This window comes from Diachasma alloeum, unplaced genomic scaffold, assembly GCF_001412515.2.
Source record: "Diachasma alloeum isolate Michigan unplaced genomic scaffold, Dall2.0 Dall_scaffold_00176, whole genome shotgun sequence".
Lineage (NCBI taxonomy): Eukaryota > Metazoa > Arthropoda > Insecta > Hymenoptera > Braconidae > Diachasma > Diachasma alloeum.
In genome coordinates, this window is record NW_021680342.1 from 5,849,300 (window position 1) to 5,871,049 (window position 21,750).

A 21,750-nucleotide genomic window follows, 5' to 3' on the forward strand; every position below is an offset into this window, starting at 1 on the left:
TCAGATGTAAATGACGTTTTTGACGAGTGTGATTACAATTCGGTCTGTAAACTTCACAGTTGCCAAAGTAGCACATTTAGTCATTAGGCAAAATAGTACATTATGTCATCAGGCGATAAAAGTATTATATGACTCATGTGAGTGTAAAGTCACAATCGTCAGATAATACTTTTATCGCCTTGTAACGTACAATATTTTATGTCATTGGGCCCGAAAGCTGAATATATATTTAGTGACATAAATATATATTCCGCATTTTCTTGAAGTTTCATGCTCAGTTTTCCATTTCGAGAAATTGTAGATTGTAAACTTTTTCGATTCTGCTGATCAAAGCCCGTTCTTCGTTGACTGATAACTAACAAAGTGTCGCCATCTATGAGCTCCTCCGTGGAGCTCTTCCTAATTGACTTAAAAAATCCTATATTTTTATGGTTTATCCACAGAGATAACATCGCGCATGATAAATGAAATAAAATGAACGATGAAGACTAAAATAAATTCCAAAAGCTGATAATTCGTAAACAAGTTTCCACTTTTTTCTCTTCATTCTATTTGTACACTTGATCCAGACCGTGGAATTGAAGACGCAACGTGGCAATCAGATTGCCCGCTGAATCCACTATATTACACAGCAGTGAGAAAGAAAAACATCGAGATAGAATAAAACGAGATTCGGCAGTTGTAGTTGGAGTGTAGCCGCAGGTTGTTGTTGCATTCATCTAGATAATCCGGAAATTATCACCTGCAATTACCCGCGCAGTGTGAAAGAGTCCTTGGGACTCAGCACACAGGGCCCCACTCACTCACACAATCTTTCTTAACCAATATCATTTGTTGTTTTTTTGTGGCACGTTCAAAGGCGAGTGATAATTCTCAGCAACATTAAAATGTTTAATTGGCACTCCCTCAGGTGGTGGACATCATTTGCACATCGATTAGGGACACGTTGCATGCCCATCTGATTTGGTACCCTTCGTGATCCCCCGGTGGTGCATTCATTTTGCAGCTCACCGCTTCCCAGACATTTGTCACCCGCGGGTCAACTTGCTCCTCGTTACGTCAATAATCGATATAACAACAGACACGGAGAAAATTATTTGCTGAGTTGCACCAACTAGTTGTTGAACTATACTATTTTGTCATGACGGCTTCGCTTCGCTCCGCTTCGCTCCGCGTCCGTGAAACGCTGCCTTACGGCCGGAATGACAAAATAGTATATTTCGTAACGAGTGCAATAAAGTGTTTTTGGCGAGTGGGAGGTTTATATCACGAGCCGAAGGCGAGTGATATAATCCCACGAGCTAAAAAACATTTTTTCACGAGTTACGAACAATATTTTTCATCACAATGTGGCGGAAATTGGACTTTTAGGCACGCGGAGCGTGCCGAAAAGTTCACTTTTCGTCACAGCGTGATGAAATAGTATATTTCGTCATTAGGCCGAAAAAAAACTTTTCTGGCGAATGATCTCATATTCGTCAGAAATTTTTTTTTTGGCCGTATAACGAACAATATTTTTTGTCATGACGGCCGGTCGTCACTCAACCGACAACAAATTTTTTGACTCGTGTGATTGCATTCCTCGGCTTCGACTCAGTCTGCGACCCTCACACGTCAGAAAAGTTTTTTTCGGCCTTGTGACGAAAATAGCTATTTTTGAATTTTAATTAAATAGTTGTTAAATTTCACTAAATAGTTGTTGAAATTCACCAACTGATTATTGAAATTCAACAACTGGTTGGTAATTCATTTTTACAACAACTAGTTGATGAAATTTACCAAATAATTTTCTCCGCACGGAGAGAAATTTTTTAGAAAAATTCTAGTGCTATAGCACGGGAAAAGAGGCGCAAAGTGACGGCCAGGAAAAAATTCCAGTGCTGGCACGAGAAATTGTATTGGGGAAAACGTGAATTTTTCCCCGTATTGCTGTGAAAATTTCACAGAAATCCCCCGAAATTTTACCAGAAATACCAAGAAATTTTACCTTAACAGTACTAGAATTTTTCACAGCCGGTGGATTGTGATTTTTTCCAGTACTCGTACTAGAATTTTTCTAGAAAATTTCTCTCCGTGCGTGTGCAAATTCTCGTTGATTTTCCATTATTTTTCGTCGACATTCGTGACTATGATGTTCTTGGGATGTAGTTGATACACCTGGTGTATTTACCAATTCAACTTCGCGAAGAATGTGAAGGCAAGATAATAGGTCGAGTGGCCATGAACATCAGAAGACCTTCACTGTCCATTGGCCTGCCTCGCTCGTTCTTTACTTGCTGCTCATGTACGACAGTGAAGCTTTGAAAGATAATCGATGGAAATGGCAAAAATCAGTACAACATGTGCATTAATTGACGAATTAATTGAAAGCTGACGGCAAAATATTCCAATGACAATGATTTAATTCGTTTTTATTAATTCGAAACGTAGTCTCAGTACGCTAGAATTTCCGAGATACTATTTCTGAACTATTCCGAGGATTTTTTTATTAGAAAAAGTACTAGAAAACAACGTATCAATTAGTTCTAGAATGATATTGTGGGCCATGATGTCGATATTATAAAAATTATTCTTTTCCACGGCGATTTCTGGGAAGTATTCGTAAAAATTTCTATCGAAATGTAGTTTTTATTCGCCTCGCACTAATGCTACACTCTGAAGACGAAACGACCTAATATCAAAAACCTAATTTCTTCAGTCAAATATAGTACTTTTTTGTTGCTTAACCATGTTTTTATTCAATATGACATAATTATTTGCAGTTATTTTTATTAAAAGAACAGGTATATAAAGAAATGAACGTTTTATATCTGAATTTTTGAGATAAACTGTGTTCACTTTATGACTCTCAAGTTTTAAACATTTTTAATTCATAGTCAAATATATTACCTTGCGAGGACAAATGGCTTGGGACGAAAATTCCGTTGAATGAGACAGGTCGTGTACGAATTCCGTGATTTGTACACATGAACACCGTATGTTGAAGTGATTCTGTTAGAAGATGCGGAATGGACCAAGATTGGCCGAGGGTGGCCCAACAGTGGCCAGCATCGGGCCATCCTCGGTTTAACCTGGGCCTTTTCTCATCTCTTACCAGGGGAGAATTTCTCCGCTCAAGAAATCGTTCATTCCGGGTAGGGAGTTGCGAAAATAACTCAAAATACTAAAAGCTTAGACCCAATGAATCACGTAACAGGGGTTTCCGTATTGAATGAATGTGCAAGTCATGCAAAGAAAAATCTTCCGACATTCTTGAAATATCACCGTCGCTTGCTCTCAATCGGACTCAGTTCAAAGGAAATAAATGACTTCATCTTTTTATTTTAAACTGTACTTTTCTTTTCGAGAATATTACTATTTTTTAGACAAAAATTCAGAATCGTAGTACTTCATATCGAAGAGTATCGATTTCTTATTTGGAACGTCCCGTCAATATCCCAGCTAATGCCACTAGAAGCTCTTCGTTTCTTTAATAAAAATCAAATGATAATATGTATTTTTTTAAGAATATTTAATACTCTGCTTTATGATTTGTGATTGATAGTTCCCCAAATGAATGATTAAGCAAATTAATATTTGAAAAATGGAAAACTTCAGCCATGTGCCAGTTTCTGACACTTGGGAAGGCCATGTTTCCGTTTTTGCCACCCTTCGGTGCCAGTTAATGGCAAGTGGAAAAATAACCCGCAGGAGTGATATTGTTATGTAATGATAATAATAATCAAAATGACATTAGACCGTTTATAAAATGCAAAATAAATCGAAAGATGCTCTATGCGTCCATCCATTATTATGAATGTATAGTGCCAAAAATTACGTGTCCCAGTAAATCCCAGATCACTTTTTGACAGATCGTGGACAGTTTGTTATTTAATTTTGAATGTAATTGTGCGATAACGTTCATTTTTTTGTAGTTGTAAAAAAAGGAAATTCCCTTTTCATCACTTATGCGTAAAATGATATTTTACGCACGCTCCGTGTGCGCAAAATCCCGCGTTCCACCCATTGTCATGAAAAATAGGGTTCGACACTCGTGAGAAAAGTTTTCTTTGACCCTTGGGAGGGCAGCGCTCCCGCAAACTCGTAAAAGAAAAAATCACTACGTAAAAATATCGGTCACGTCTAGTACCATGGGGTTTTTTCACTCGCGTGGTTGACCAGATCTCGTCTAAAAAACCCCATAGCACTCGCCCTGAAATGGTATGTTTCGTCATTAGGTCGAAAAAAACTTTTCTGGCGAATATGAGTCTGCAGCACTTGTATCGAAATACACTATTGCACTATGATGAATTGTTTATGCTTCTTCAGGAAATTTGGAATTATATTCACTAAAAAATCGTTGAGAGTGGCAGAAACCGGGACCGTTGCACTGATTTGGACATCGAAGGTATCACGGATAGACCAAGCACTAGAGATGCAAATGCGTCACATGACCCGTCATATGACGGTCATGTGACCGTCACAACTTGTCAAGAAAAAATGACAGTCATTTTTCATCTATATAGATGAAACTTTATTTTTTTCTCGGTCAATTTTCAATTGAATTCCTTTTGTATTGGCCTAATCCGCATTTTGAAATGGAAATCCCGTTTTTTTTCCATCCATATAGATGAAACTATTTTGTTTTATTCATGACCGTCACAAATTGGAAATTAGTTATGACCGTCATTATGCAACTATATAGATGGTTTGACAACAATTTGGTTACAAATGATTTGTGACAATCATTTGTAGTTGGAAAATTTGTGCGTCACATGACCGTCATTTTTTGGTCATATGACGCGATCTAAAAAATGACGGTCATTTTGCATCTCTACCAAACCCCTACTATTATGAAACTATTATGATTCAATTTGGATTTGCCATGCAATTTATTTATTGTTTGACATAACTACCCAATGAATAATAGCAGATTCTTAATTATCATCGGCGCCGAATCAGTCAATTATAGACGATTGAAACAGAACTACATTGTGACGTCATCATTGGCTCTGACTTTTCAGTCTCCGATGTTTCAAAATAAAAAAAAATCAGCAAAGATTTATCTATAATTTTCGAATGGCGTAAGTTTCCAGGCCTGGAGTGAAGAAGAATCATGGTTTTCGCCGGGTGGAAAAGAAAAATGAAAAATTCGAATGTATTCAGATGAATGCCCGCGCGATCAATGCTGGATCATCCATTCCAAGTCATCCACCTTTGCCCATGCCAACAGTCCGATATCAACGTCACTACAAACGCAGGAGGTTGATGACGTAAATTAATCGCACAGCCTGACCACTCACCATTCACGGGGCGACGGCTTGAGACATCTCCAACGGGTACAAGGACCTCTTTACATCTACCGATGCATCTCACCCACAGGCGCATCTGACTCCCAGGCATACTGTATTAGCACGTGAATCACAAACCACTCCAGATACTATCACGAATCTTTTTTTATGAGCAAAAAAATTGAGTATAAATTTGATCGTCACCACGATCTGGTGCATTCATCAACAATTATCAAGATGAAATTATCAAAATAGAATAACTCGGAATGCATCAGTGTGAGGGGAATTGCAAAGAAAGAGACATTTTTCATTATTTAAAAATATTTTATATACACCTTGTTCTTTTTAGAGTTGTTTTTTGTTTTTGTTTGTTTTCATTTTTTTCCGTTTTTTTCTCACACTTGAGTACACAGAAATCAGTGACACGTACAATTTAATCGATTTCCAAATTGTGCAGGTTCCATCCTTGCTGTAACACAGTGCGTTTCCAANTTGTTTTATTCATGACCGTCACAAATTGGAAATTAGTTATGACCGTCATTATGCAACTATATAGATGGTTTGACAACAATTTGGTTACAAATGATTTGTGACAATCATTTGTAGTTGGAAAATTTGTGCGTCACATGACCGTCATTTTTTGGTCATATGACGCGATCTAAAAAATGACGGTCATTTTGCATCTCTACCAAACCCCTACTATTATGAAACTATTATGATTCAATTTGGATTTGCCATGCAATTTATTTATTGTTTGACATAACTACCCAATGAATAATAGCAGATTCTTAATTATCATCGGCGCCGAATCAGTCAATTATAGACGATTGAAACAGAACTACATTGTGACGTCATCATTGGCTCTGACTTTTCAGTCTCCGATGTTTCAAAATAAAAAAAAATCAGCAAAGATTTATCTATAATTTTCGAATGGCGTAAGTTTCCAGGCCTGGAGTGAAGAAGAATCATGGTTTTCGCCGGGTGGAAAAGAAAAATGAAAAATTCGAATGTATTCAGATGAATGCCCGCGCGATCAATGCTGGATCATCCATTCCAAGTCATCCACCTTTGCCCATGCCAACAGTCCGATATCAACGTCACTACAAACGCAGGAGGTTGATGACGTAAATTAATCGCACAGCCTGACCACTCACCATTCACGGGGCGACGGCTTGAGACATCTCCAACGGGTACAAGGACCTCTTTACATCTACCGATGCATCTCACCCACAGGCGCATCTGACTCCCAGGCATACTGTATTAGCACGTGAATCACAAACCACTCCAGATACTATCACGAATCTTTTTTTATGAGCAAAAAAATTGAGTATAAATTTGATCGTCACCACGATCTGGTGCATTCATCAACAATTATCAAGATGAAATTATCAAAATAGAATAACTCGGAATGCATCAGTGTGAGGGGAATTGCAAAGAAAGAGACATTTTTCATTATTTAAAAATATTTTATATACACCTTGTTCTTTTTAGAGTTGTTTTTTGTTTTTGTTTGTTTTCATTTTTTTCCGTTTTTTTCTCACACTTGAGTACACAGAAATCAGTGACACGTACAATTTAATCGATTTCCAAATTGTGCAGGTTCCATCCTTGCTGTAACACAGTGCGTTTCCAACTGCGATATTTCATTTTTTAACTTTTAATCTCGTGTAAAAATGGTTGTTTGGGAATTTATTAGGTATACCGCTTCACTAACGCATTGTACACTTTCAATAAATAAGTTCTTTTTGGATAATTTTGTCTTAGCGGCATTAGTTTCAATAGATTCGCGCATTTTCGTGCTCAGGCAATAACATTTCGATCAAATGTTAGCATTGTACAGTAAAAACTACATATTCATCTCTTGATTTCTTCTCCACGAGTTTTTGTTCTATTCATTATTCACAGTAAAGAGTATTTTTATGCTTTTTTCTCACGGCACATTTCCGCTAGGATTAATGATTTGATGAGTTTTATTATGTTTCATTATTAATTCAGGTTTTCTTTGAGAAACGCAATAACATTTTCACTAAATTTCAACTGAAAATTGCATCCATTGTTGTCAATTAAACCGCCATACTTGACATTCGAAATAGCTTTGCGTTTCTCATCGTCATTTTTCCATTTAAAATGAAGAATTATCATGATTTTAATCAATATTCAATATCCAGCATAAATAAAATTAACTAAATAACTATAAAACATGAGATCATGACGAAGAATAAGGTGAAAAATTGTGGAGTTGTTAATTTCCATTAAAAATTGAGGTACATCTGCTTTTCAAAAACAAGAGTTAATTTATGCTCTCGAACATTGATCACACGAAAAAGTACGTCTAAGACCGTCTTAGCACTGAGACAGCTAGAAATTTTGCTCGCGTCATCGTTTTCATCTCCGATGACTAATTATTTTGCCTCAACAATTATCCAATATAGTACGGCAGTATAGTATACCTCGGATGCAACAGCAATTACCATCTTTTGAAAAAATATATTGGTTCATCAATTGTGTCTCCCTTCATTAATTCGCAGAATTGATTGTAATTTTGCAACTTTTACTGCAATTTACTTTAGAAAAAAGTACAATAATCAAAATTTAATCAAATTGATCCACAGCAGTGACTTTTCCATGACTCAAAAATCAAATAAATATTGCCTCTTACATCATTCAAACTAAAAATTTCCCCCCAAATCATCATCTTTAACAAACTAATGAAATCATCCTGTTAATCTTAATTATTCAGCTACAATCGATAAAATAAAATGACAATGAATCATGCAGTAACCAATGATGAATGAGCAATTGATCAATATCCCGAAAGTCAATGGCCAAAGAACATTCAAACTTCCTGCTCTTAAACTGGAATGTGTCAACACAAAACAAATATCAATTAAATAAATTTTCCCAATAATAAAAATGAAAATTCTGAAAAATACTAATATCAAATTACGGACTTGAAAAAATAAATAGTGATTGAATTCCCCTGTCCTCCTCGACTTTCAGACATTGAATTTTAAAAAATGGCATCATAGGATATACAATATAGATATCTGTATGTATATATGTACAAGAAATTTGCATCCTTAGTGATAACAACATAATATATATATATGTTACAGTCTTTTCTTTGGTAACGAACCAAACGCCGATATAACAGTGGGTTTCTGCCCAGATGCTGATGACGTTAGTGTTGTTAAAGTCGGTTGTGACAACAGCATTGTAGGTTTGACTGTTGTTGTTGTACCAGTGGCGACCTGATCCCACTTGCTTTTTCTCTTCTTGGCATCGTCCTCAGCGGTTGTTGTCGAGCTGTTCGGTCGCTTAGCAGTCCCCGAGACAATTTCAATTTTCGTCTTCTCCTTTCTCGCCTTCTCGAGCTTATCCATCTCCGTTTTCTGTACTTTGGCCAATTCCTCGTAGTAAGAGTCCTTACCCCACTTGAATGGATCAAACCTCTCAGGTGAATAATTAGTACCTAATTCATTGATACTACAAAATTGTATAAGTTTTTCATAAATCGATGGATTTCTAAAATCTTTTCTCAGTTGTATTAATTTATTCATATCCAAACCACCGCTCTCCATTTTCCTAAAAAGTACAGTTATTTTATCCTGCAATTCAATTGGACACTGACCAGTTGGTTCCGGTGGTATTATAACACCATCAATATCACCATCATTATCTCCAACAGCATCTGAAACTAATTCTCCCAGTATCGAGGGTGACGGCTCAAGTTTAATCGAGGTAAGGCCATTTTCCATGTGATGTACATTGGCCAACTCGCTATTAACTGTCGCTGTACCCTCGTCATCGGAGACAACAGTGTCATCAAAATATGAAACTAAACGCTGGACCTTGGACGTTACATCGGTAACTAGGGTGGGTGGATTTGACAATATTGATACTGTCTTGCTCCCAATACTGGTGTCAACGTTGGGGCTATTTGATGCTGATCTACCAGATTTGGGACTGCTGATACCCTGGGGCTGACCGACTTGGGAATTATGAGGACCAGCCCCGATGGGTGCCTTTGCATTCTCCTGCTGTTCTTCATCCACACCATCCTCACCCTCCGAGTCGGTGTAGGTGGCCGTTAGAGATGCCAGAGCAACACTTTGTACAGACATTGTTAGTTGGCTTTGAGTGTCCTTTGAGCTACCAATCAATATTTTGTGTTGGAACTCACCGGTGTACCGTTGTTTCTTGATGATTTTTTTGGACTCTCAATTACGAACGAAACTGGTGGAAAGAATTGACTTGACAAAACAAAAATGGAAATAAAAATCAAAGGATCAATGCTTTTTTTAAAATAAATTCTTTCCAGTTTGTGCTCGAATCGTAATTGGAGATGCCCCTCGCTGGAATGTTTATCTATTGATCTGCAAGAAGGGGGTTGAGGTGTTAATGACAGCTTTTAGGTTAGGGGGTATAGGCGACCATAACACGTTGTCATTGCACCAATTGACTTCTCACCTCTTATTCCAAGCACGTTAAACTGGTGCTGAGGCTCAGTCCATCAGGCTCAGGCACATCACGTCTGCTGGGTTAATCCATCGATTGACTGACACTAACTCGACAGGATTGTTTGTTTTTTTACTCACTTACAACTACGAAATAACAATGATTTTTCGTCCACACCGTCTCGCTGGATTACGAAATCAAAACGTTACGGGCAAATGTCTAGATTCTTCACGTATTATTCACGATTATTGAGGGTTCCGTTTGGTATTGCGGGTATTTTGGGTACTCGATGAATCACTCAACTTATCCAGCGGCTTTATTTTGCTATTTCACTCGTGGAAACGATTTTAGAAAATTAAAAACACACTAAGCGTACGATACCGATCCAAGTTTCCGGACGCCATTTTGTGCTCAATAAAAAGTGGGTGACGAGTTGGAGAAGTTTTGGCGCTGGTGAATCCCTCGCTTCTAGATGCAATAAACCATTCTCATATCATCATTCAATCTTCCTTATTATATTGCAAAAAATTGAGACAAATCTAGTACTTTATGAAATGAAAAATCAAGTTCAATTCAATTGAATTTTCAATTTATTCTATTGAATTTTAATTTTCCACTCAATTTAATTTAATAAAACAAGATAAAACTGCACATTACATTCAATATTAAAATATATTTCCATATTTACAGAGGTATTTTCGTTGTACAAAAATTAATCTAGTTTAAATATCCTACAGTATTCACAATCGTCTCTTCTGTACAGCGCCAAAAGCCACGATAACTTTACATTTTTTATCGCTCGCACCCAAGCTTGTTACCACGGTGGTCTTCGTCGGAGCAGTGGCAGTAGTAACTTGATCCCACTTTCCAACTTTCCTTTTGCTCTCCTCAACCGCAACCGCAGCAACAATCGGTCGTTTAACGCCACCAGTCGTCACCTCCGCCTTGGACTTTGATTTCTTCGCCAGTTTCTCCATGACTGCCTCCTGAGCCTTCCCGAGCTCCTCGTAGTACGACTCCTGTCCCCACTTGAATGGGTCAAAGTATTCAGGCGAGTAATTTGTACCTAATTCATTAATCCTACAAAATGAAATAAGTTTTGAGTAAATCGACGGATTTTTAAAGTCTTTTCGCTGTTTGATGACGCGCGTCAAGTCTAATCCTTCAATTTCCATTTTCCTATGAAGTGCAGTGATTTTTTCCTGCAATTCTGGTGGACACTGGCCCTCTGGCTCCGGCGGTATAAGATCATCCAGGATCATATCTTCCTGAAGCAATACCGAACATTTTTCGCTTGTATTCCGGACATTTTCAGCTGTAATAACAGTCACTTCCTCTTGATGAACAAATGAATCATCAAAATCGTACGAAACTAATTGCTCGACCTTTTTCGGTGTAACATTTACAATCAAATTATCTGTCTGTGGAATTGTTGGGGAATTTGTGGCTGACTTTGCAAATATGGGACTGACGATACCCTGGGGCTGACCAACCTGTTTATTATGGGGGGCAGTCGCCTGGGATGGTACTGTATTAGCCTCATCATCGACATCAACATCATCCTCACCCTCCGAGTCGGAATAGGTGACTGCTAGAGATGCTAGAGCTACACTTTGTACAGACATTGTTAGTTAGCTTTGAGATTCACGGTTTGCTACTGAACAATATGTTGGGATGTAACTCACCAGACTAGCTTTTGAGTTTTTTTATTATTGATTACTTAATAAATGCGTGGCTTGTTTATTCCTCGTAATAATCGTGGTAATGCCTCTTGTGTTGACCAGAATTGTGAATTTCCCCTGAAACAAAAAGTTAAACATGGAGGTTAGAAATTGAATTTGCATTTTCATTGGTTTTACACGTCTTAAAATTACTGACTCACCCTTTGATTCAGCTCCTGTGATCAATTGTACGAGGTTGTTGTTTTTTTATACGAATAAATAACAAAATTATTGTTAAAAATAAAAGAAATGTGGAAACTAAATGTTACGCTGTTTTCGAAGACACTGACTCGCACATTATTCGAACAATATCCTTGTTTTGTTAGTGTTTTCGTAATTATCCCAGGAGAGAAGTTAATCTTCTGTGCTCTGATTTTTGATAATTACAGCTGAGAATTTTTAATCAGTGCGTGGGAGATTGAAGAAACAAGACGAATAATAAACGTTCTTTAGCGTTGGAGACGGACACTGGACTGCACTAAATTGAGTGACCATAGACATGTAATACCTAGACTGCGCGTTTGAGTGGTGGCGGCGGCACGAAACAGAAAAGGAGCGCCGTTTTGTCGCCACTTTCTCTCTTTGTCGAATAGAACGGCCGCGGAGTTTGGAGGGAAACGCAGATTTGAATTACACGCAAAAAAGTTATTATATATTTCACTAAATTTAAACACTTTGAATTTATACACTTGTCTAGTTTACAATTTCGTGAACTAATTTCGAAGATAAACCTTTTTACAACTTGAATTCATTAAACTCGTATATTTTATAAGACTTAACACACTCTGGACTTATATTTTCCGTGAGATGTTGTCTCTTCCAAACTTGGAATTGAAGTGTCTTTAAGTTCTAATTTCTCAACTCTCGCTAACTCGGACAAATAACTATTTTGGGGGTAGAGGGGGTTTAACTAATCAACAACAAGCAATTTGCGGTTTTACACGAAGGGCAGCGGCTAACCGGGGTAGTAGTAGGGGTCGATGTTCGCCCATCGATGAGACATATCAATTCCAGGTAACAAAGTCTCGACGCCTTGGCGGCGACCCTTGAGTGAGTTTCCAGGTAAAAGGGATTAGAGAGTGGGTCAAACACGGAGGGTGAAAATTCGCCCTCCTAATAAAAGTGAATGAACTTTATGACGGTCAAGATATGAAATGAAAGGGGAAGCAAAATTCTCAAGAAAACGATTCGAATATTTATGCATTGATGAAGCTGATAATTCTCCAAGAGACAGACAGGGGGTGACTCGAAGATAGTTTGAAAATTCTAAAGAAAAGGTGAAGGCATTGAAAGTAACGTGGATTTATTTTATAACAATTGGAAATTATGATAAGATAATACATGAAATATTCGAGGAATTTAGCTGAGAAATGCTAACGTATCATAATTGTCCAAATCATTTAGGTCAGAGGAAAATAGAATAATTCTACTTTCTTAATATTGCGTTTACTAAGGTTTTCTTCGAACAAGTTTGATTAGAATTAATAGTTAGAATTATGCGATTATCTCACATTTTTTACGTTAACGTTATTTTTCACTTTGAACAAATAATATTAATATCCAAATACAAAATTTCTGATATGAATAAAAAGAAGCTGTGACTCAATATTCCAAATGAAGTTTTAATTCTTAATTTGGTGCTGAAAACACGAGATAACAATATTCTAAGCGCGGAATTACATCGATAAGATGACCGTTAATTTCATTGAATTACCGTGTGAACTAAATAAAAATTGATAAGTGTGGGCACACGCTTTTACCAAAGTATCAACAAATATTGACTTCCAAAATTTCACACTCTAAAGTGTGTACTAGAAGGAATTGAATTGTAATTATGATTAAAATCTTCTTCAGTAAGCATAGCAATTGGAACATGAGCAAATCATTGACTGTAATATGAAAATTTAACAGTTGCTAAATTTGGACATATGATCCTTATCGATCGTGTAGTTTTTTACAATGAGAATAATCATAAACAAATAATTGGAAAGGGGGTATCAACACCCCGGCCGCTTTAGGCCGAGGTGGTGCTAGTATTTACAAGATAATCAAATGAATTTCCGTGTAATTTCCGGGTTTTTCCTATCATCTTAACATTATTGTATAATTCATTATTCCTCGTTTGAATCCTAGTAAAAATGGCCAAAGCCTAACACAGGTTTTCAATGCACTACTAAACGACTGAAAACGCGCCCAAAAGTAATGGGTGCAGCCCGCTCTCCATGGAGCGACGTACGACTCACTTCCGGGACGCGTCCAATCGTTTCGTTGCACCATTAGCATTACTTATCCCATTTCACGAAGTATCGTGGCCGGCACAGTACGATCCTGCTGGCGGCGTTAATATTTCACATTCACACGCAAAAGTAATCCAGAAACATCGACGATTGTTTCTGCCCTGCCTTCGTCCATGAGGTAAAATATTATCCATCGATATCATTTCTGCATTTTCCATCCAATATTACTATGAATAATTAATCCATAGTTGCAAGAACAACATTCTAAATTTGCGAGTACAAAGTATCGTAACGATGCACAGATAATCAATCACGTGACTGCTCTTTTTCGTTAATTTTCAGAAAAAACAACCTTTTCATTTATGATTTGCGTTATTATCTAGGGAGCTATTCATTTTTTTCATTAATATTTTTTTTTGTTTCTGCAGCGGCATCAGAGACGCCATGCCAGTCTAGTGCACCCCAGCACGGGTGTGCGTGGCACTTGAATAATTTAATGAACTGAAGACGTGACAATAATCGTACCTCAGCATGTATCTGTACAATCTGACCCTTCAGCGTGCCACAGGCATCACTCATGCAGTCCACGGTAACTTCTCCGGCAGTAAAATGCAGGAGATTCTGGTCTCCAGGGGCAAATCCCTGGAGCTCCTGAGACCTGACCCTACGACTGGAAAAGTTCACACAGTCCTCACAGTCGAGGTCTTTGGAATAATCAGATCGTTAATGGCGTTCAGGTTGACTGGAGGCACCAAAGATTATATTGTTGTTGGCTCTGACTCCGGGAGGATCGTTATCCTGGAGTATATTCCTGCTAAAAATATCTTTGAGAAAGTGCACCAGGAGACATTCGGAAAGAGTGGATGCAGGAGGATTGTACCTGGACAGTATCTTGCCATTGATCCGAAGGGACGAGCTGTTATGATAGGTGAATATTTTTCTTTGATTTTTCATTTCATTCTCCTGGCACGTGGGATGTTCAGAACAACTCTCCAGAGATTTTTCGATCAAACTTCTTTGCAGTTCTTCATTTATCAAAAGTTGGAGGTGAACGACCTTTGAATCAAGTGCCAGAGTAGGAATGAAAACTCTAATTGAGGTTTTACATGACATTTTCCAGCTACAGACAATTAAAATAGAATTAAAAATATTTAATCCTTTTTTTAAGATAACGAATACGAAGTGAATTACAGGGAATGATAAATAACTGCATGGTGAAGTCACATTGTAAATTCTGCTGTGGCAGCTTCTCAATTCTTAGTTACGTTCAAAGATAAAAATGAGTATTCAATCATTTTCATCCTACTTTCGTCATTCAGAATTTTTTCCAATAAGGTCTTATGCAAAACCTCAATTATGATCGAAAAATGACTCCAAATTACTGTATGATGATCTATTCTGTCCGTGTTTCACCTGAATTACATTGATTATACACATCAGATACTGAAATTACCCCTAGACGATCCCAAAGTCATCATTCAGCTCCACAGATAAACTGATGCAATTAAATTTTCAAAATTTCCAGGTGCCATCGAGAAGCAGAAACTCGTGTACATCCTCAACAGAGACCCAGAGGCCCGCCTGACCATCTCCTCACCCCTAGAAGCCCACAAAAGCAACACCCTAGTCTACCACACAGTTGGTGTGGACGTTGGATTCGAGAATCCCATGTTTGCCTGTCTGGAAATTGATTATGAAGAGGCAGACAGTGATCCCACTGGTGATGCAGCAGTCAAAACACAACAGACATTGACTCTTTACGAGCTCGACCTTGGGCTGAACCACGTAGTGAGGAAGTACAGTGAACCCCTGGAGGAGCACGCAAACTTCTTGGTTTCAGTGCCTGGTGGTAATGATGGTCCCAGTGGAGTTCTCATCTGCTCCGAGAACTATCTCACCTACAAGAACCTGGGTGACCAGCACGACATTCGTTGCCCCATTCCAAGGAGGAGGAACGACCTCGACGATCCAGAGAGGGGCATGATCTTCGTGTGCTCAGCCACCCACAAGACCAAGAGCATGTTCTTCTTCCTGGCCCAGACTGAACAGGGAGACATCTTCAAGATCACTCTAGAGACTGACGAGGACATGGTCACTGAGATCAAACTCAAGTACTTTGACACTGTTCCTGTCGCCACCAGCATGTGCGTTCTGAAGACTGGATTCTTATTCGTGGCATCAGAATTTGGGAATCATTATTTGTACCAGATAGCACATCTTGGGGACGACGATGACGAGCCTGAGTTCAGCTCTGCCATGCCTCTGGAGGAGGGTGACACGTTCTTCTTTGCTCCCAGACCACTGAGGAATTTAGTTCTTGTGGACGAGATGGATAGTTTGTCTCCTATTCTGGCGTGTCAGGTAATTGAAATTTATCTTCATGAAAATGAAAACTGAACCAGTTGAAGAAGAGGAAAATGTCAAGAGTTTTTTTGGATTCTATGAAACTCTATTAAAATAGCCAGATGAGATATTTTGGGAATAATCTGTCTGGATCTGAGGAAGGGGATCAGCATCGACAAGTAGAGGCTCAATACTCTCAATTATTGCTCCTCTGTGAATCGATGCGAGATAAAACAATTTTCGTCGCCTTTGATTTGTATCCTCTCTTGCAAATCGAAGTGAACTCGAAAAATAACATTTCTCATCTTCCTCAGTTCTATTTTTACATTCCTTTTGACCCATGGGAAATAGCAAAAGGAAATGGGAGATAAAAATGAATTTGCATATCTAGGTTGCAGATTTGGCAAACGAGGACACTCCACAGCTATATATCGCCTGTGGCAGAGGACCAAGATCAACGCTACGAGTGTTGAGACACGGATTGGAAGTATCTGAAATGGCTGTGAGCGAACTTCCTGGTAATCCCAATGCTGTATGGACGGTGAAGCGGAGAGTTGATGGTTAGTTGTATTTTTTAAGACTTCACTTTTTTTTCGTTCATTTTCTACTAGAATTCGTGTTTCCATGCGTCCCAATTCAAGATTAACCCGAGAGCCGAGAGATAAAGAACCGAGTTATCACACTCAGAGCTAAAGACCCTACAGTGTTGGAAATTCATTGGAATTTGCTTGAAGGTTGCATGAGAATTTTTGAGATTTTATTTTGGAATTCAACTGTAGATTAAATAATTCATGAAGATTAGGATTGTGTTAAGAATTCAAGGAAATCAGTGTTTTTCCATGTGTTATTACTATTGTGGAGATGTCCAATTCATGATTTGAAATTATTAAAATTGAATGGAAATCATGACAAATCAGGAATTGAAGATGATAATCACTTGACTTTTCATAGTTTCCAAATATTTTTCCAAAACAAACGACCGATTTCGCAATAAATAAATCCATCGATAACTCATGTGCATTTATAGTTTCGAATATTCCAAAGGTTTTATTTTCCCATTGGGAATGAATTTTCCATCAACGTGAAAAATCAATTAAGGATGTTTATCCAGAACCGAAAGCACTCATAAAAAATGTTATTTTTTCCAATCGATTGACAGTAATCTCCCCTATTTTGATACAAATTGTCATCCATCGACCGAAAATTAATTATTCAGGGATAAAATGGCCAATATACGCAAAACATCACGTTAACATCGGGTCACAAGGGGCTTAATGTTTTGAATACTTCCATTATTTGGGTGGCTACCCCAGATTCTCCCTCAGCCACTGAATTCAGTATATTTTTCACATCGCCCTCTGTTTTTGTTTGAAGTCCCCTAGTAGGTGAATTATCAATTTCAGAATAAATCCCATAAAAAACCGAGTGTACACAAAATAACTCATCATATATTTTTCCATCAGCCCAAGACATTACAGAATTTCTCTCTAATGGATAAACATCCTTAAGGATAAGAAAGGCCGAACAATTTATCAAATCCTTGAATGAAACGGTTGATTAACTAGTACCTAAAACCTAAAAAAGGATAGTAACAAACCTGGTGGCTTGATACACTCTTATCAAACACCAGTTATCTCTTTCAGGCTGCCTGCGTGCTAAGGGTTGATGGCTCCAAATCCAGACAGTCCAAGAGGTAAGAAACTCTCGAGGGACAGTCGACATAAAAAAAAATCTCCTCAAATAGACGAGAGAAAAGCAATTCCTTAAAGCACACTCATCAATCAACCGAGTGCAGATGAAACTAAAATACCAGGGCACTTAAGCCCGCAATGAATCATTCAAAATCCTAGTAATCTAGACAATTCGTGTGATTTCGGTTACAGAGGAGTATGATGCATACATCATAGTGTCCTTCGTCAATGCAACACTAGTGCTTAGCATTGGTGAGACTGTTGAGGAAGTGACGGACTCGGGATTTCTCGGCACAACGCCAACCCTCAGTTGTTCAGCACTCGGTGAAGATGCACTTGTACAGGTGAGTTAAATTTTAATGAATTTAATTAACCATTGTTGCACTGCGGTATCTCCGGCACCTGGCATCATCCGCGTGTCGGTCGCTTTTATGTGCGAGATTAACTAGAGTTCACGCATCGTTGGAGCATTGTGTATATCATTGCAATACTCCTGGTAAAATGGCTCGTACACGTTAATAATTCAGGATAATGAGATTTTATATTCAACAAATGGAGCGATATTATGGGATTATTATCCCTTATCCATTCAGAAAAATCCCTTTGTCAATACTCTGGACAATTGTGAGAGGATTATAGCAGTTTCGTTATGTAGTGGTTGAGTGTATATTACGAGGAGAAATCGATAGGATTGAAATAAAAATGCAGTTTGCAAGGTACCGCGACTATTCAACACACAAAACGTTTCTACGTCTTTTAAAAAATTCTGGACCACGTTTCGGTCGGCTGCAGTCACATCAACGAAGGATAGCCAAAAATAAATAGAACACACTAATCCCGAAAAAACGGCGTGCAGTTTGTTCAAGACTAGTGTGTTTTGAGAGTAACACTGAGAGAAAAAAATAATATTTCATCAAACAAATCTTGTTTGAACTAAAAAAAAATTACAAGTTAAAAATTAAAAAAAAAATAGTGCTGACCGTTCGAAGACTGCCTTGAGATAGAAAATTTTTGCCGCAGAAATAGATTCAGTTGTTGCAAAATAGCTTTATTCGCTGTACAAACAAGAAATGCCACTTTTAGCACTTCTTTTTCGTTATTCAATATTCCCATACGTATTTAGCTCCTGAAAAGTGTTTGTTTTATGCGAATCAAGGAACGGTAGTTTTTTGTTTCGGCTATTCAATAGTCATAGTCGCAGTTAAGACATTAATTCTCTAATTAAATAATAATGATGATATGATATCTCGTTTCAAGATAAGCAGTCTTGAAACTTAGAGATAAAATGTTTCTTGATAAACTTGCCTTTCTAAGAGATATTTTCATCCGGGAAAGGCACGGTCTCGTCCATGTTTGAAACTTTCAAATTAAAATCAATTCCTTTTTTGGTCGTTTTTAGCTTGCGATTCTTTTAGTCCAAACAAGACATGTTTAAGAACTTTTCTGTTTTTCTCTCAGTGTATACTAACAAAGGATGTTCCTTTTTAACGTCAACTATACCTTCGCTGCTGCAAAAAATAAATTAATGTATTATCAAATATCTAAATTTTTATAAATTTTATTGTTTCCATTTCGAAACCCCATGCTTATTAATCAAAGAACAAATATACATAAAATGATTGACATTCAATGTCCGAGCGTTCGGGATTACCCAGGATTCATGACGGAGTACGTCTGTGGTTTGAACTCCCAAAAAGCCCTCCTATACCTATTGCGAAAATTGATTTTTGTTTTTTTTTGTGTTGATTTTTTCATGTGTAGATTAGTCGTGTAACCCTGATGACATTACTTATTCAATCAATGGAGCGATATTATGCGAGCATCTGTTTTCCATTTTAAAAAATTCCTTTATCAATATTTCCGACAATTGTAAGAGGAATATCCCAGTATTTGGCAATTTCATTATGTATTCGTTGAGTGCCTATTATAAAAAGAAGTCAGTACAATTGGGATAAAAATGTAGTTTGCACTCGAGTCATTTCTATTCAATATTTAGGAATTATGTGTTCAGAATTTTCTGTATTTCTGTTTCATTGAAGTAATGTATTAACAATGGTTCAAATATAATTTGTTATTCTCCATTTTTATTTAATAATTTTTCTAGATTATGATGTGTTCTGGAATCTTTTGCACCTGAAACTCCAATTTTTCCCTCAAAGTTCATGTTATATTCCACATCAAAAAGTTTCTCTCAATCTTCAGAATAAATTATTCCTACCAGGAATAATGCCATTCACAGTATAAAAGGATTTCTCAATGTCGTACTGCAAAGCAAGCATAAATAAATCGAAAAAGAGACTAGGCAACAATTCCTGTTCATATCTCCAAAACTAACACATATATTCAATTACCCTTTCAAGGTTTACCCCGACGGTATCCGTCACATTCGTGCCGACAAGCGTGTCAACGAGTGGAAAGCACCTGGTAAAAAGACAATTGTTAAATGCGCCGTGAATCAGCGACAAGTTGTAATCGCTCTGACAGGAGGAGAATTGGTCTACTTTGAGATGGATCCGGTAAGAAATTGCCTTCCATTGTATCTTTCGAATGAGACGTTTAACAAAAAAAAAAGCTGAATAAAAAGAAGAAAATACCGCATTTATTGTTCTCTCGGTGGCTTTCCCTCAGGGATGAATGGTCTACGAGACGTAAAGAATGCGAAGAGCCACTTTTGGCTCGATGATCATTCACTCAGCCATGAGAAACCCACTCGTGCTGTGATAATAGAGCTTACAATTACACCACTTTGATACCCAAGAAGATGAGTTCATTACCCCTCCCCCCAGGTGAATAAACCTCTTGTCTCTTTCCATTACAGACGGGACAATTGAACGAGTATACAGAGCGCAAGAAGATGCCATCTGAGGTGATGTGCATGGCCCTGGGGACTGTAGCAAGTGGTGAGCAACGCTCCTGGTTTCTGGCTGTCGGTCTACAGGACAACACAGTGAGAATAATCTCCCTGGATCCCTCGGACTGTCTAGCCCCGAGGAGTATGCAGGCCCTTCCAGCAGCTGCCGAGAGCCTCTGCATCGTCGAAATGGGAGCATCCAAGGACATGGGCAGCTCCGACGAGGAATCAGCCCAACAGCAAACCAGCCTCTACCTAAATATCGGTCTTCAGAATGGCGTACTGCTGAGAACCATGCTCGATCCAATATCCGGTGACTTGGCTGACACGAGAACTAGATATCTCGGCTCAAGACCCGTTAAGCTCTTTCGCATCCGTATGCAGGGTAATCAAGCGGTGTTAGCTATGAGCAGCAGGTCATGGCTGAGTTATTATTATCAAAATCGTTTTCACTTGACTCCATTATCGTATGAGAGTCTTGAGTTTGCATCTGGTTTTAGTTCAGAGCAGTGTCCCGAGGGCATAGTTGCTATATCAACGAATACACTGAGAATTTTAGCTCTTGAAAAGTTGGGCGCTGTGTTCAATCAAGTGAGCTTTCCACTTGAGTATACACCAAGAAAATTTGCCATTCACAATGACTCGGCGCATCTTATTGTCCTTGAGACTGAGCACAATGCTTATACTGAGGAGACCAAGCAGCAGAGACGTTTACAAATGGCTGAGGAGATGCAGGAAGCTGCTGGTGCTGAGGAGGCAGCTGTTGCCAGAGAATTGGCTGAGGCATTTCTGTCTGAAGAGCCCAATGAGGCAATTTTCGGTGCACCGAGGGCTGGCCCAGGACTCTGGGCTTCACTCATTAAAATTATGGCACCAACCACCGGGGACACATTCGAGGTGCATCGATTGGAGCAGAATTATGCAGCGCTGTGCTTAGCTATGGTTAAATTTGCCAATCAGGGGGATCAATTGTTCTTGATTGTTGGAGTTGCCAAGGAGTACCAGCTTAATCCGAGAATTAGTAATGGAGGATTTCTGTACACATACAAGTGAGTTTAATGAACTTTTGTTTTTTGTTTGAGAGCTCGGGATTATAATAGTTTATAAGAGTTCTAGCGTTAAATGCTGCTGGGGCTTTTAACGAATACCTTTTTCTTTTTTTTTGGGGGGGGGGGCGGC

The 21,750-nt window shown here is 38.2% G+C and overlaps 3 protein-coding genes across 3 annotated transcripts in view; 1 reads left to right on the forward strand and 2 right to left on the reverse strand.

Moving 5' to 3' along the window:
- Positions 1–6,753: 6,753 nt before the first annotated feature.
- On the reverse strand, positions 6,754–10,119 carry LOC107037661 (SAP30-binding protein). Its single transcript, XM_015256355.1, has 2 exons — positions 9,741–10,119; positions 6,754–9,646 (listed from the first exon to the last, which is right to left on the reverse strand). Exon 2 carries the CDS (start codon positions 9,392–9,394, stop codon positions 8,381–8,383), a length of 1,014 nt encoding a protein of 337 aa, XP_015111841.1. The 5' UTR covers positions 9,395–9,646; positions 9,741–10,119; the 3' UTR covers positions 6,754–8,380.
- A 235-nt stretch (positions 10,120–10,354) lies between these two features.
- Positions 10,355–11,917, reverse strand: LOC107040438 (SAP30-binding protein). The gene is made up of 2 exons (XM_015260564.1): positions 11,611–11,917; positions 10,355–11,527 (listed from the first exon to the last, which is right to left on the reverse strand). Exon 2 carries the CDS (start codon positions 11,351–11,353, stop codon positions 10,469–10,471), a length of 885 nt encoding a protein of 294 aa, XP_015116050.1. The 5' UTR covers positions 11,354–11,527; positions 11,611–11,917; the 3' UTR covers positions 10,355–10,468.
- A 1,812-nt stretch (positions 11,918–13,729) lies between these two features.
- LOC107036732 (splicing factor 3B subunit 3) overlaps positions 13,730–21,750 on the forward strand; it is a 10,333-nt gene continuing 2,312 nt past the window's right edge. Inside the window, exons 1-7 of the mRNA XM_015254875.2 lie at positions 13,730–13,864; positions 14,115–14,614; positions 15,212–16,047; positions 16,421–16,589; positions 17,913–18,064; positions 20,081–20,236; positions 20,539–21,620. Coding sequence (XP_015110361.1) covers positions 14,218–14,614; positions 15,212–16,047; positions 16,421–16,589; positions 17,913–18,064; positions 20,081–20,236; positions 20,539–21,620 — 2,792 coding nt within the window. The 5' untranslated portion in view covers positions 13,730–13,864; positions 14,115–14,217. The remainder of the gene's footprint in view (positions 13,865–14,114; positions 14,615–15,211; positions 16,048–16,420; positions 16,590–17,912; positions 18,065–20,080; positions 20,237–20,538; positions 21,621–21,750) is intronic.

Bases quoted from the DNA above. Each gene is read 5' to 3' on its own strand.
- LOC107037661 (XM_015256355.1), bottom strand. From the start codon at position 9,394: ATGTCTGTACAAAGTGTTGCTCTGGCATCTCTAACGGCCACCTACACC.
- LOC107040438 (XM_015260564.1), bottom strand. From the start codon at position 11,353: ATGTCTGTACAAAGTGTAGCTCTAGCATCTCTAGCAGTCACCTATTCC.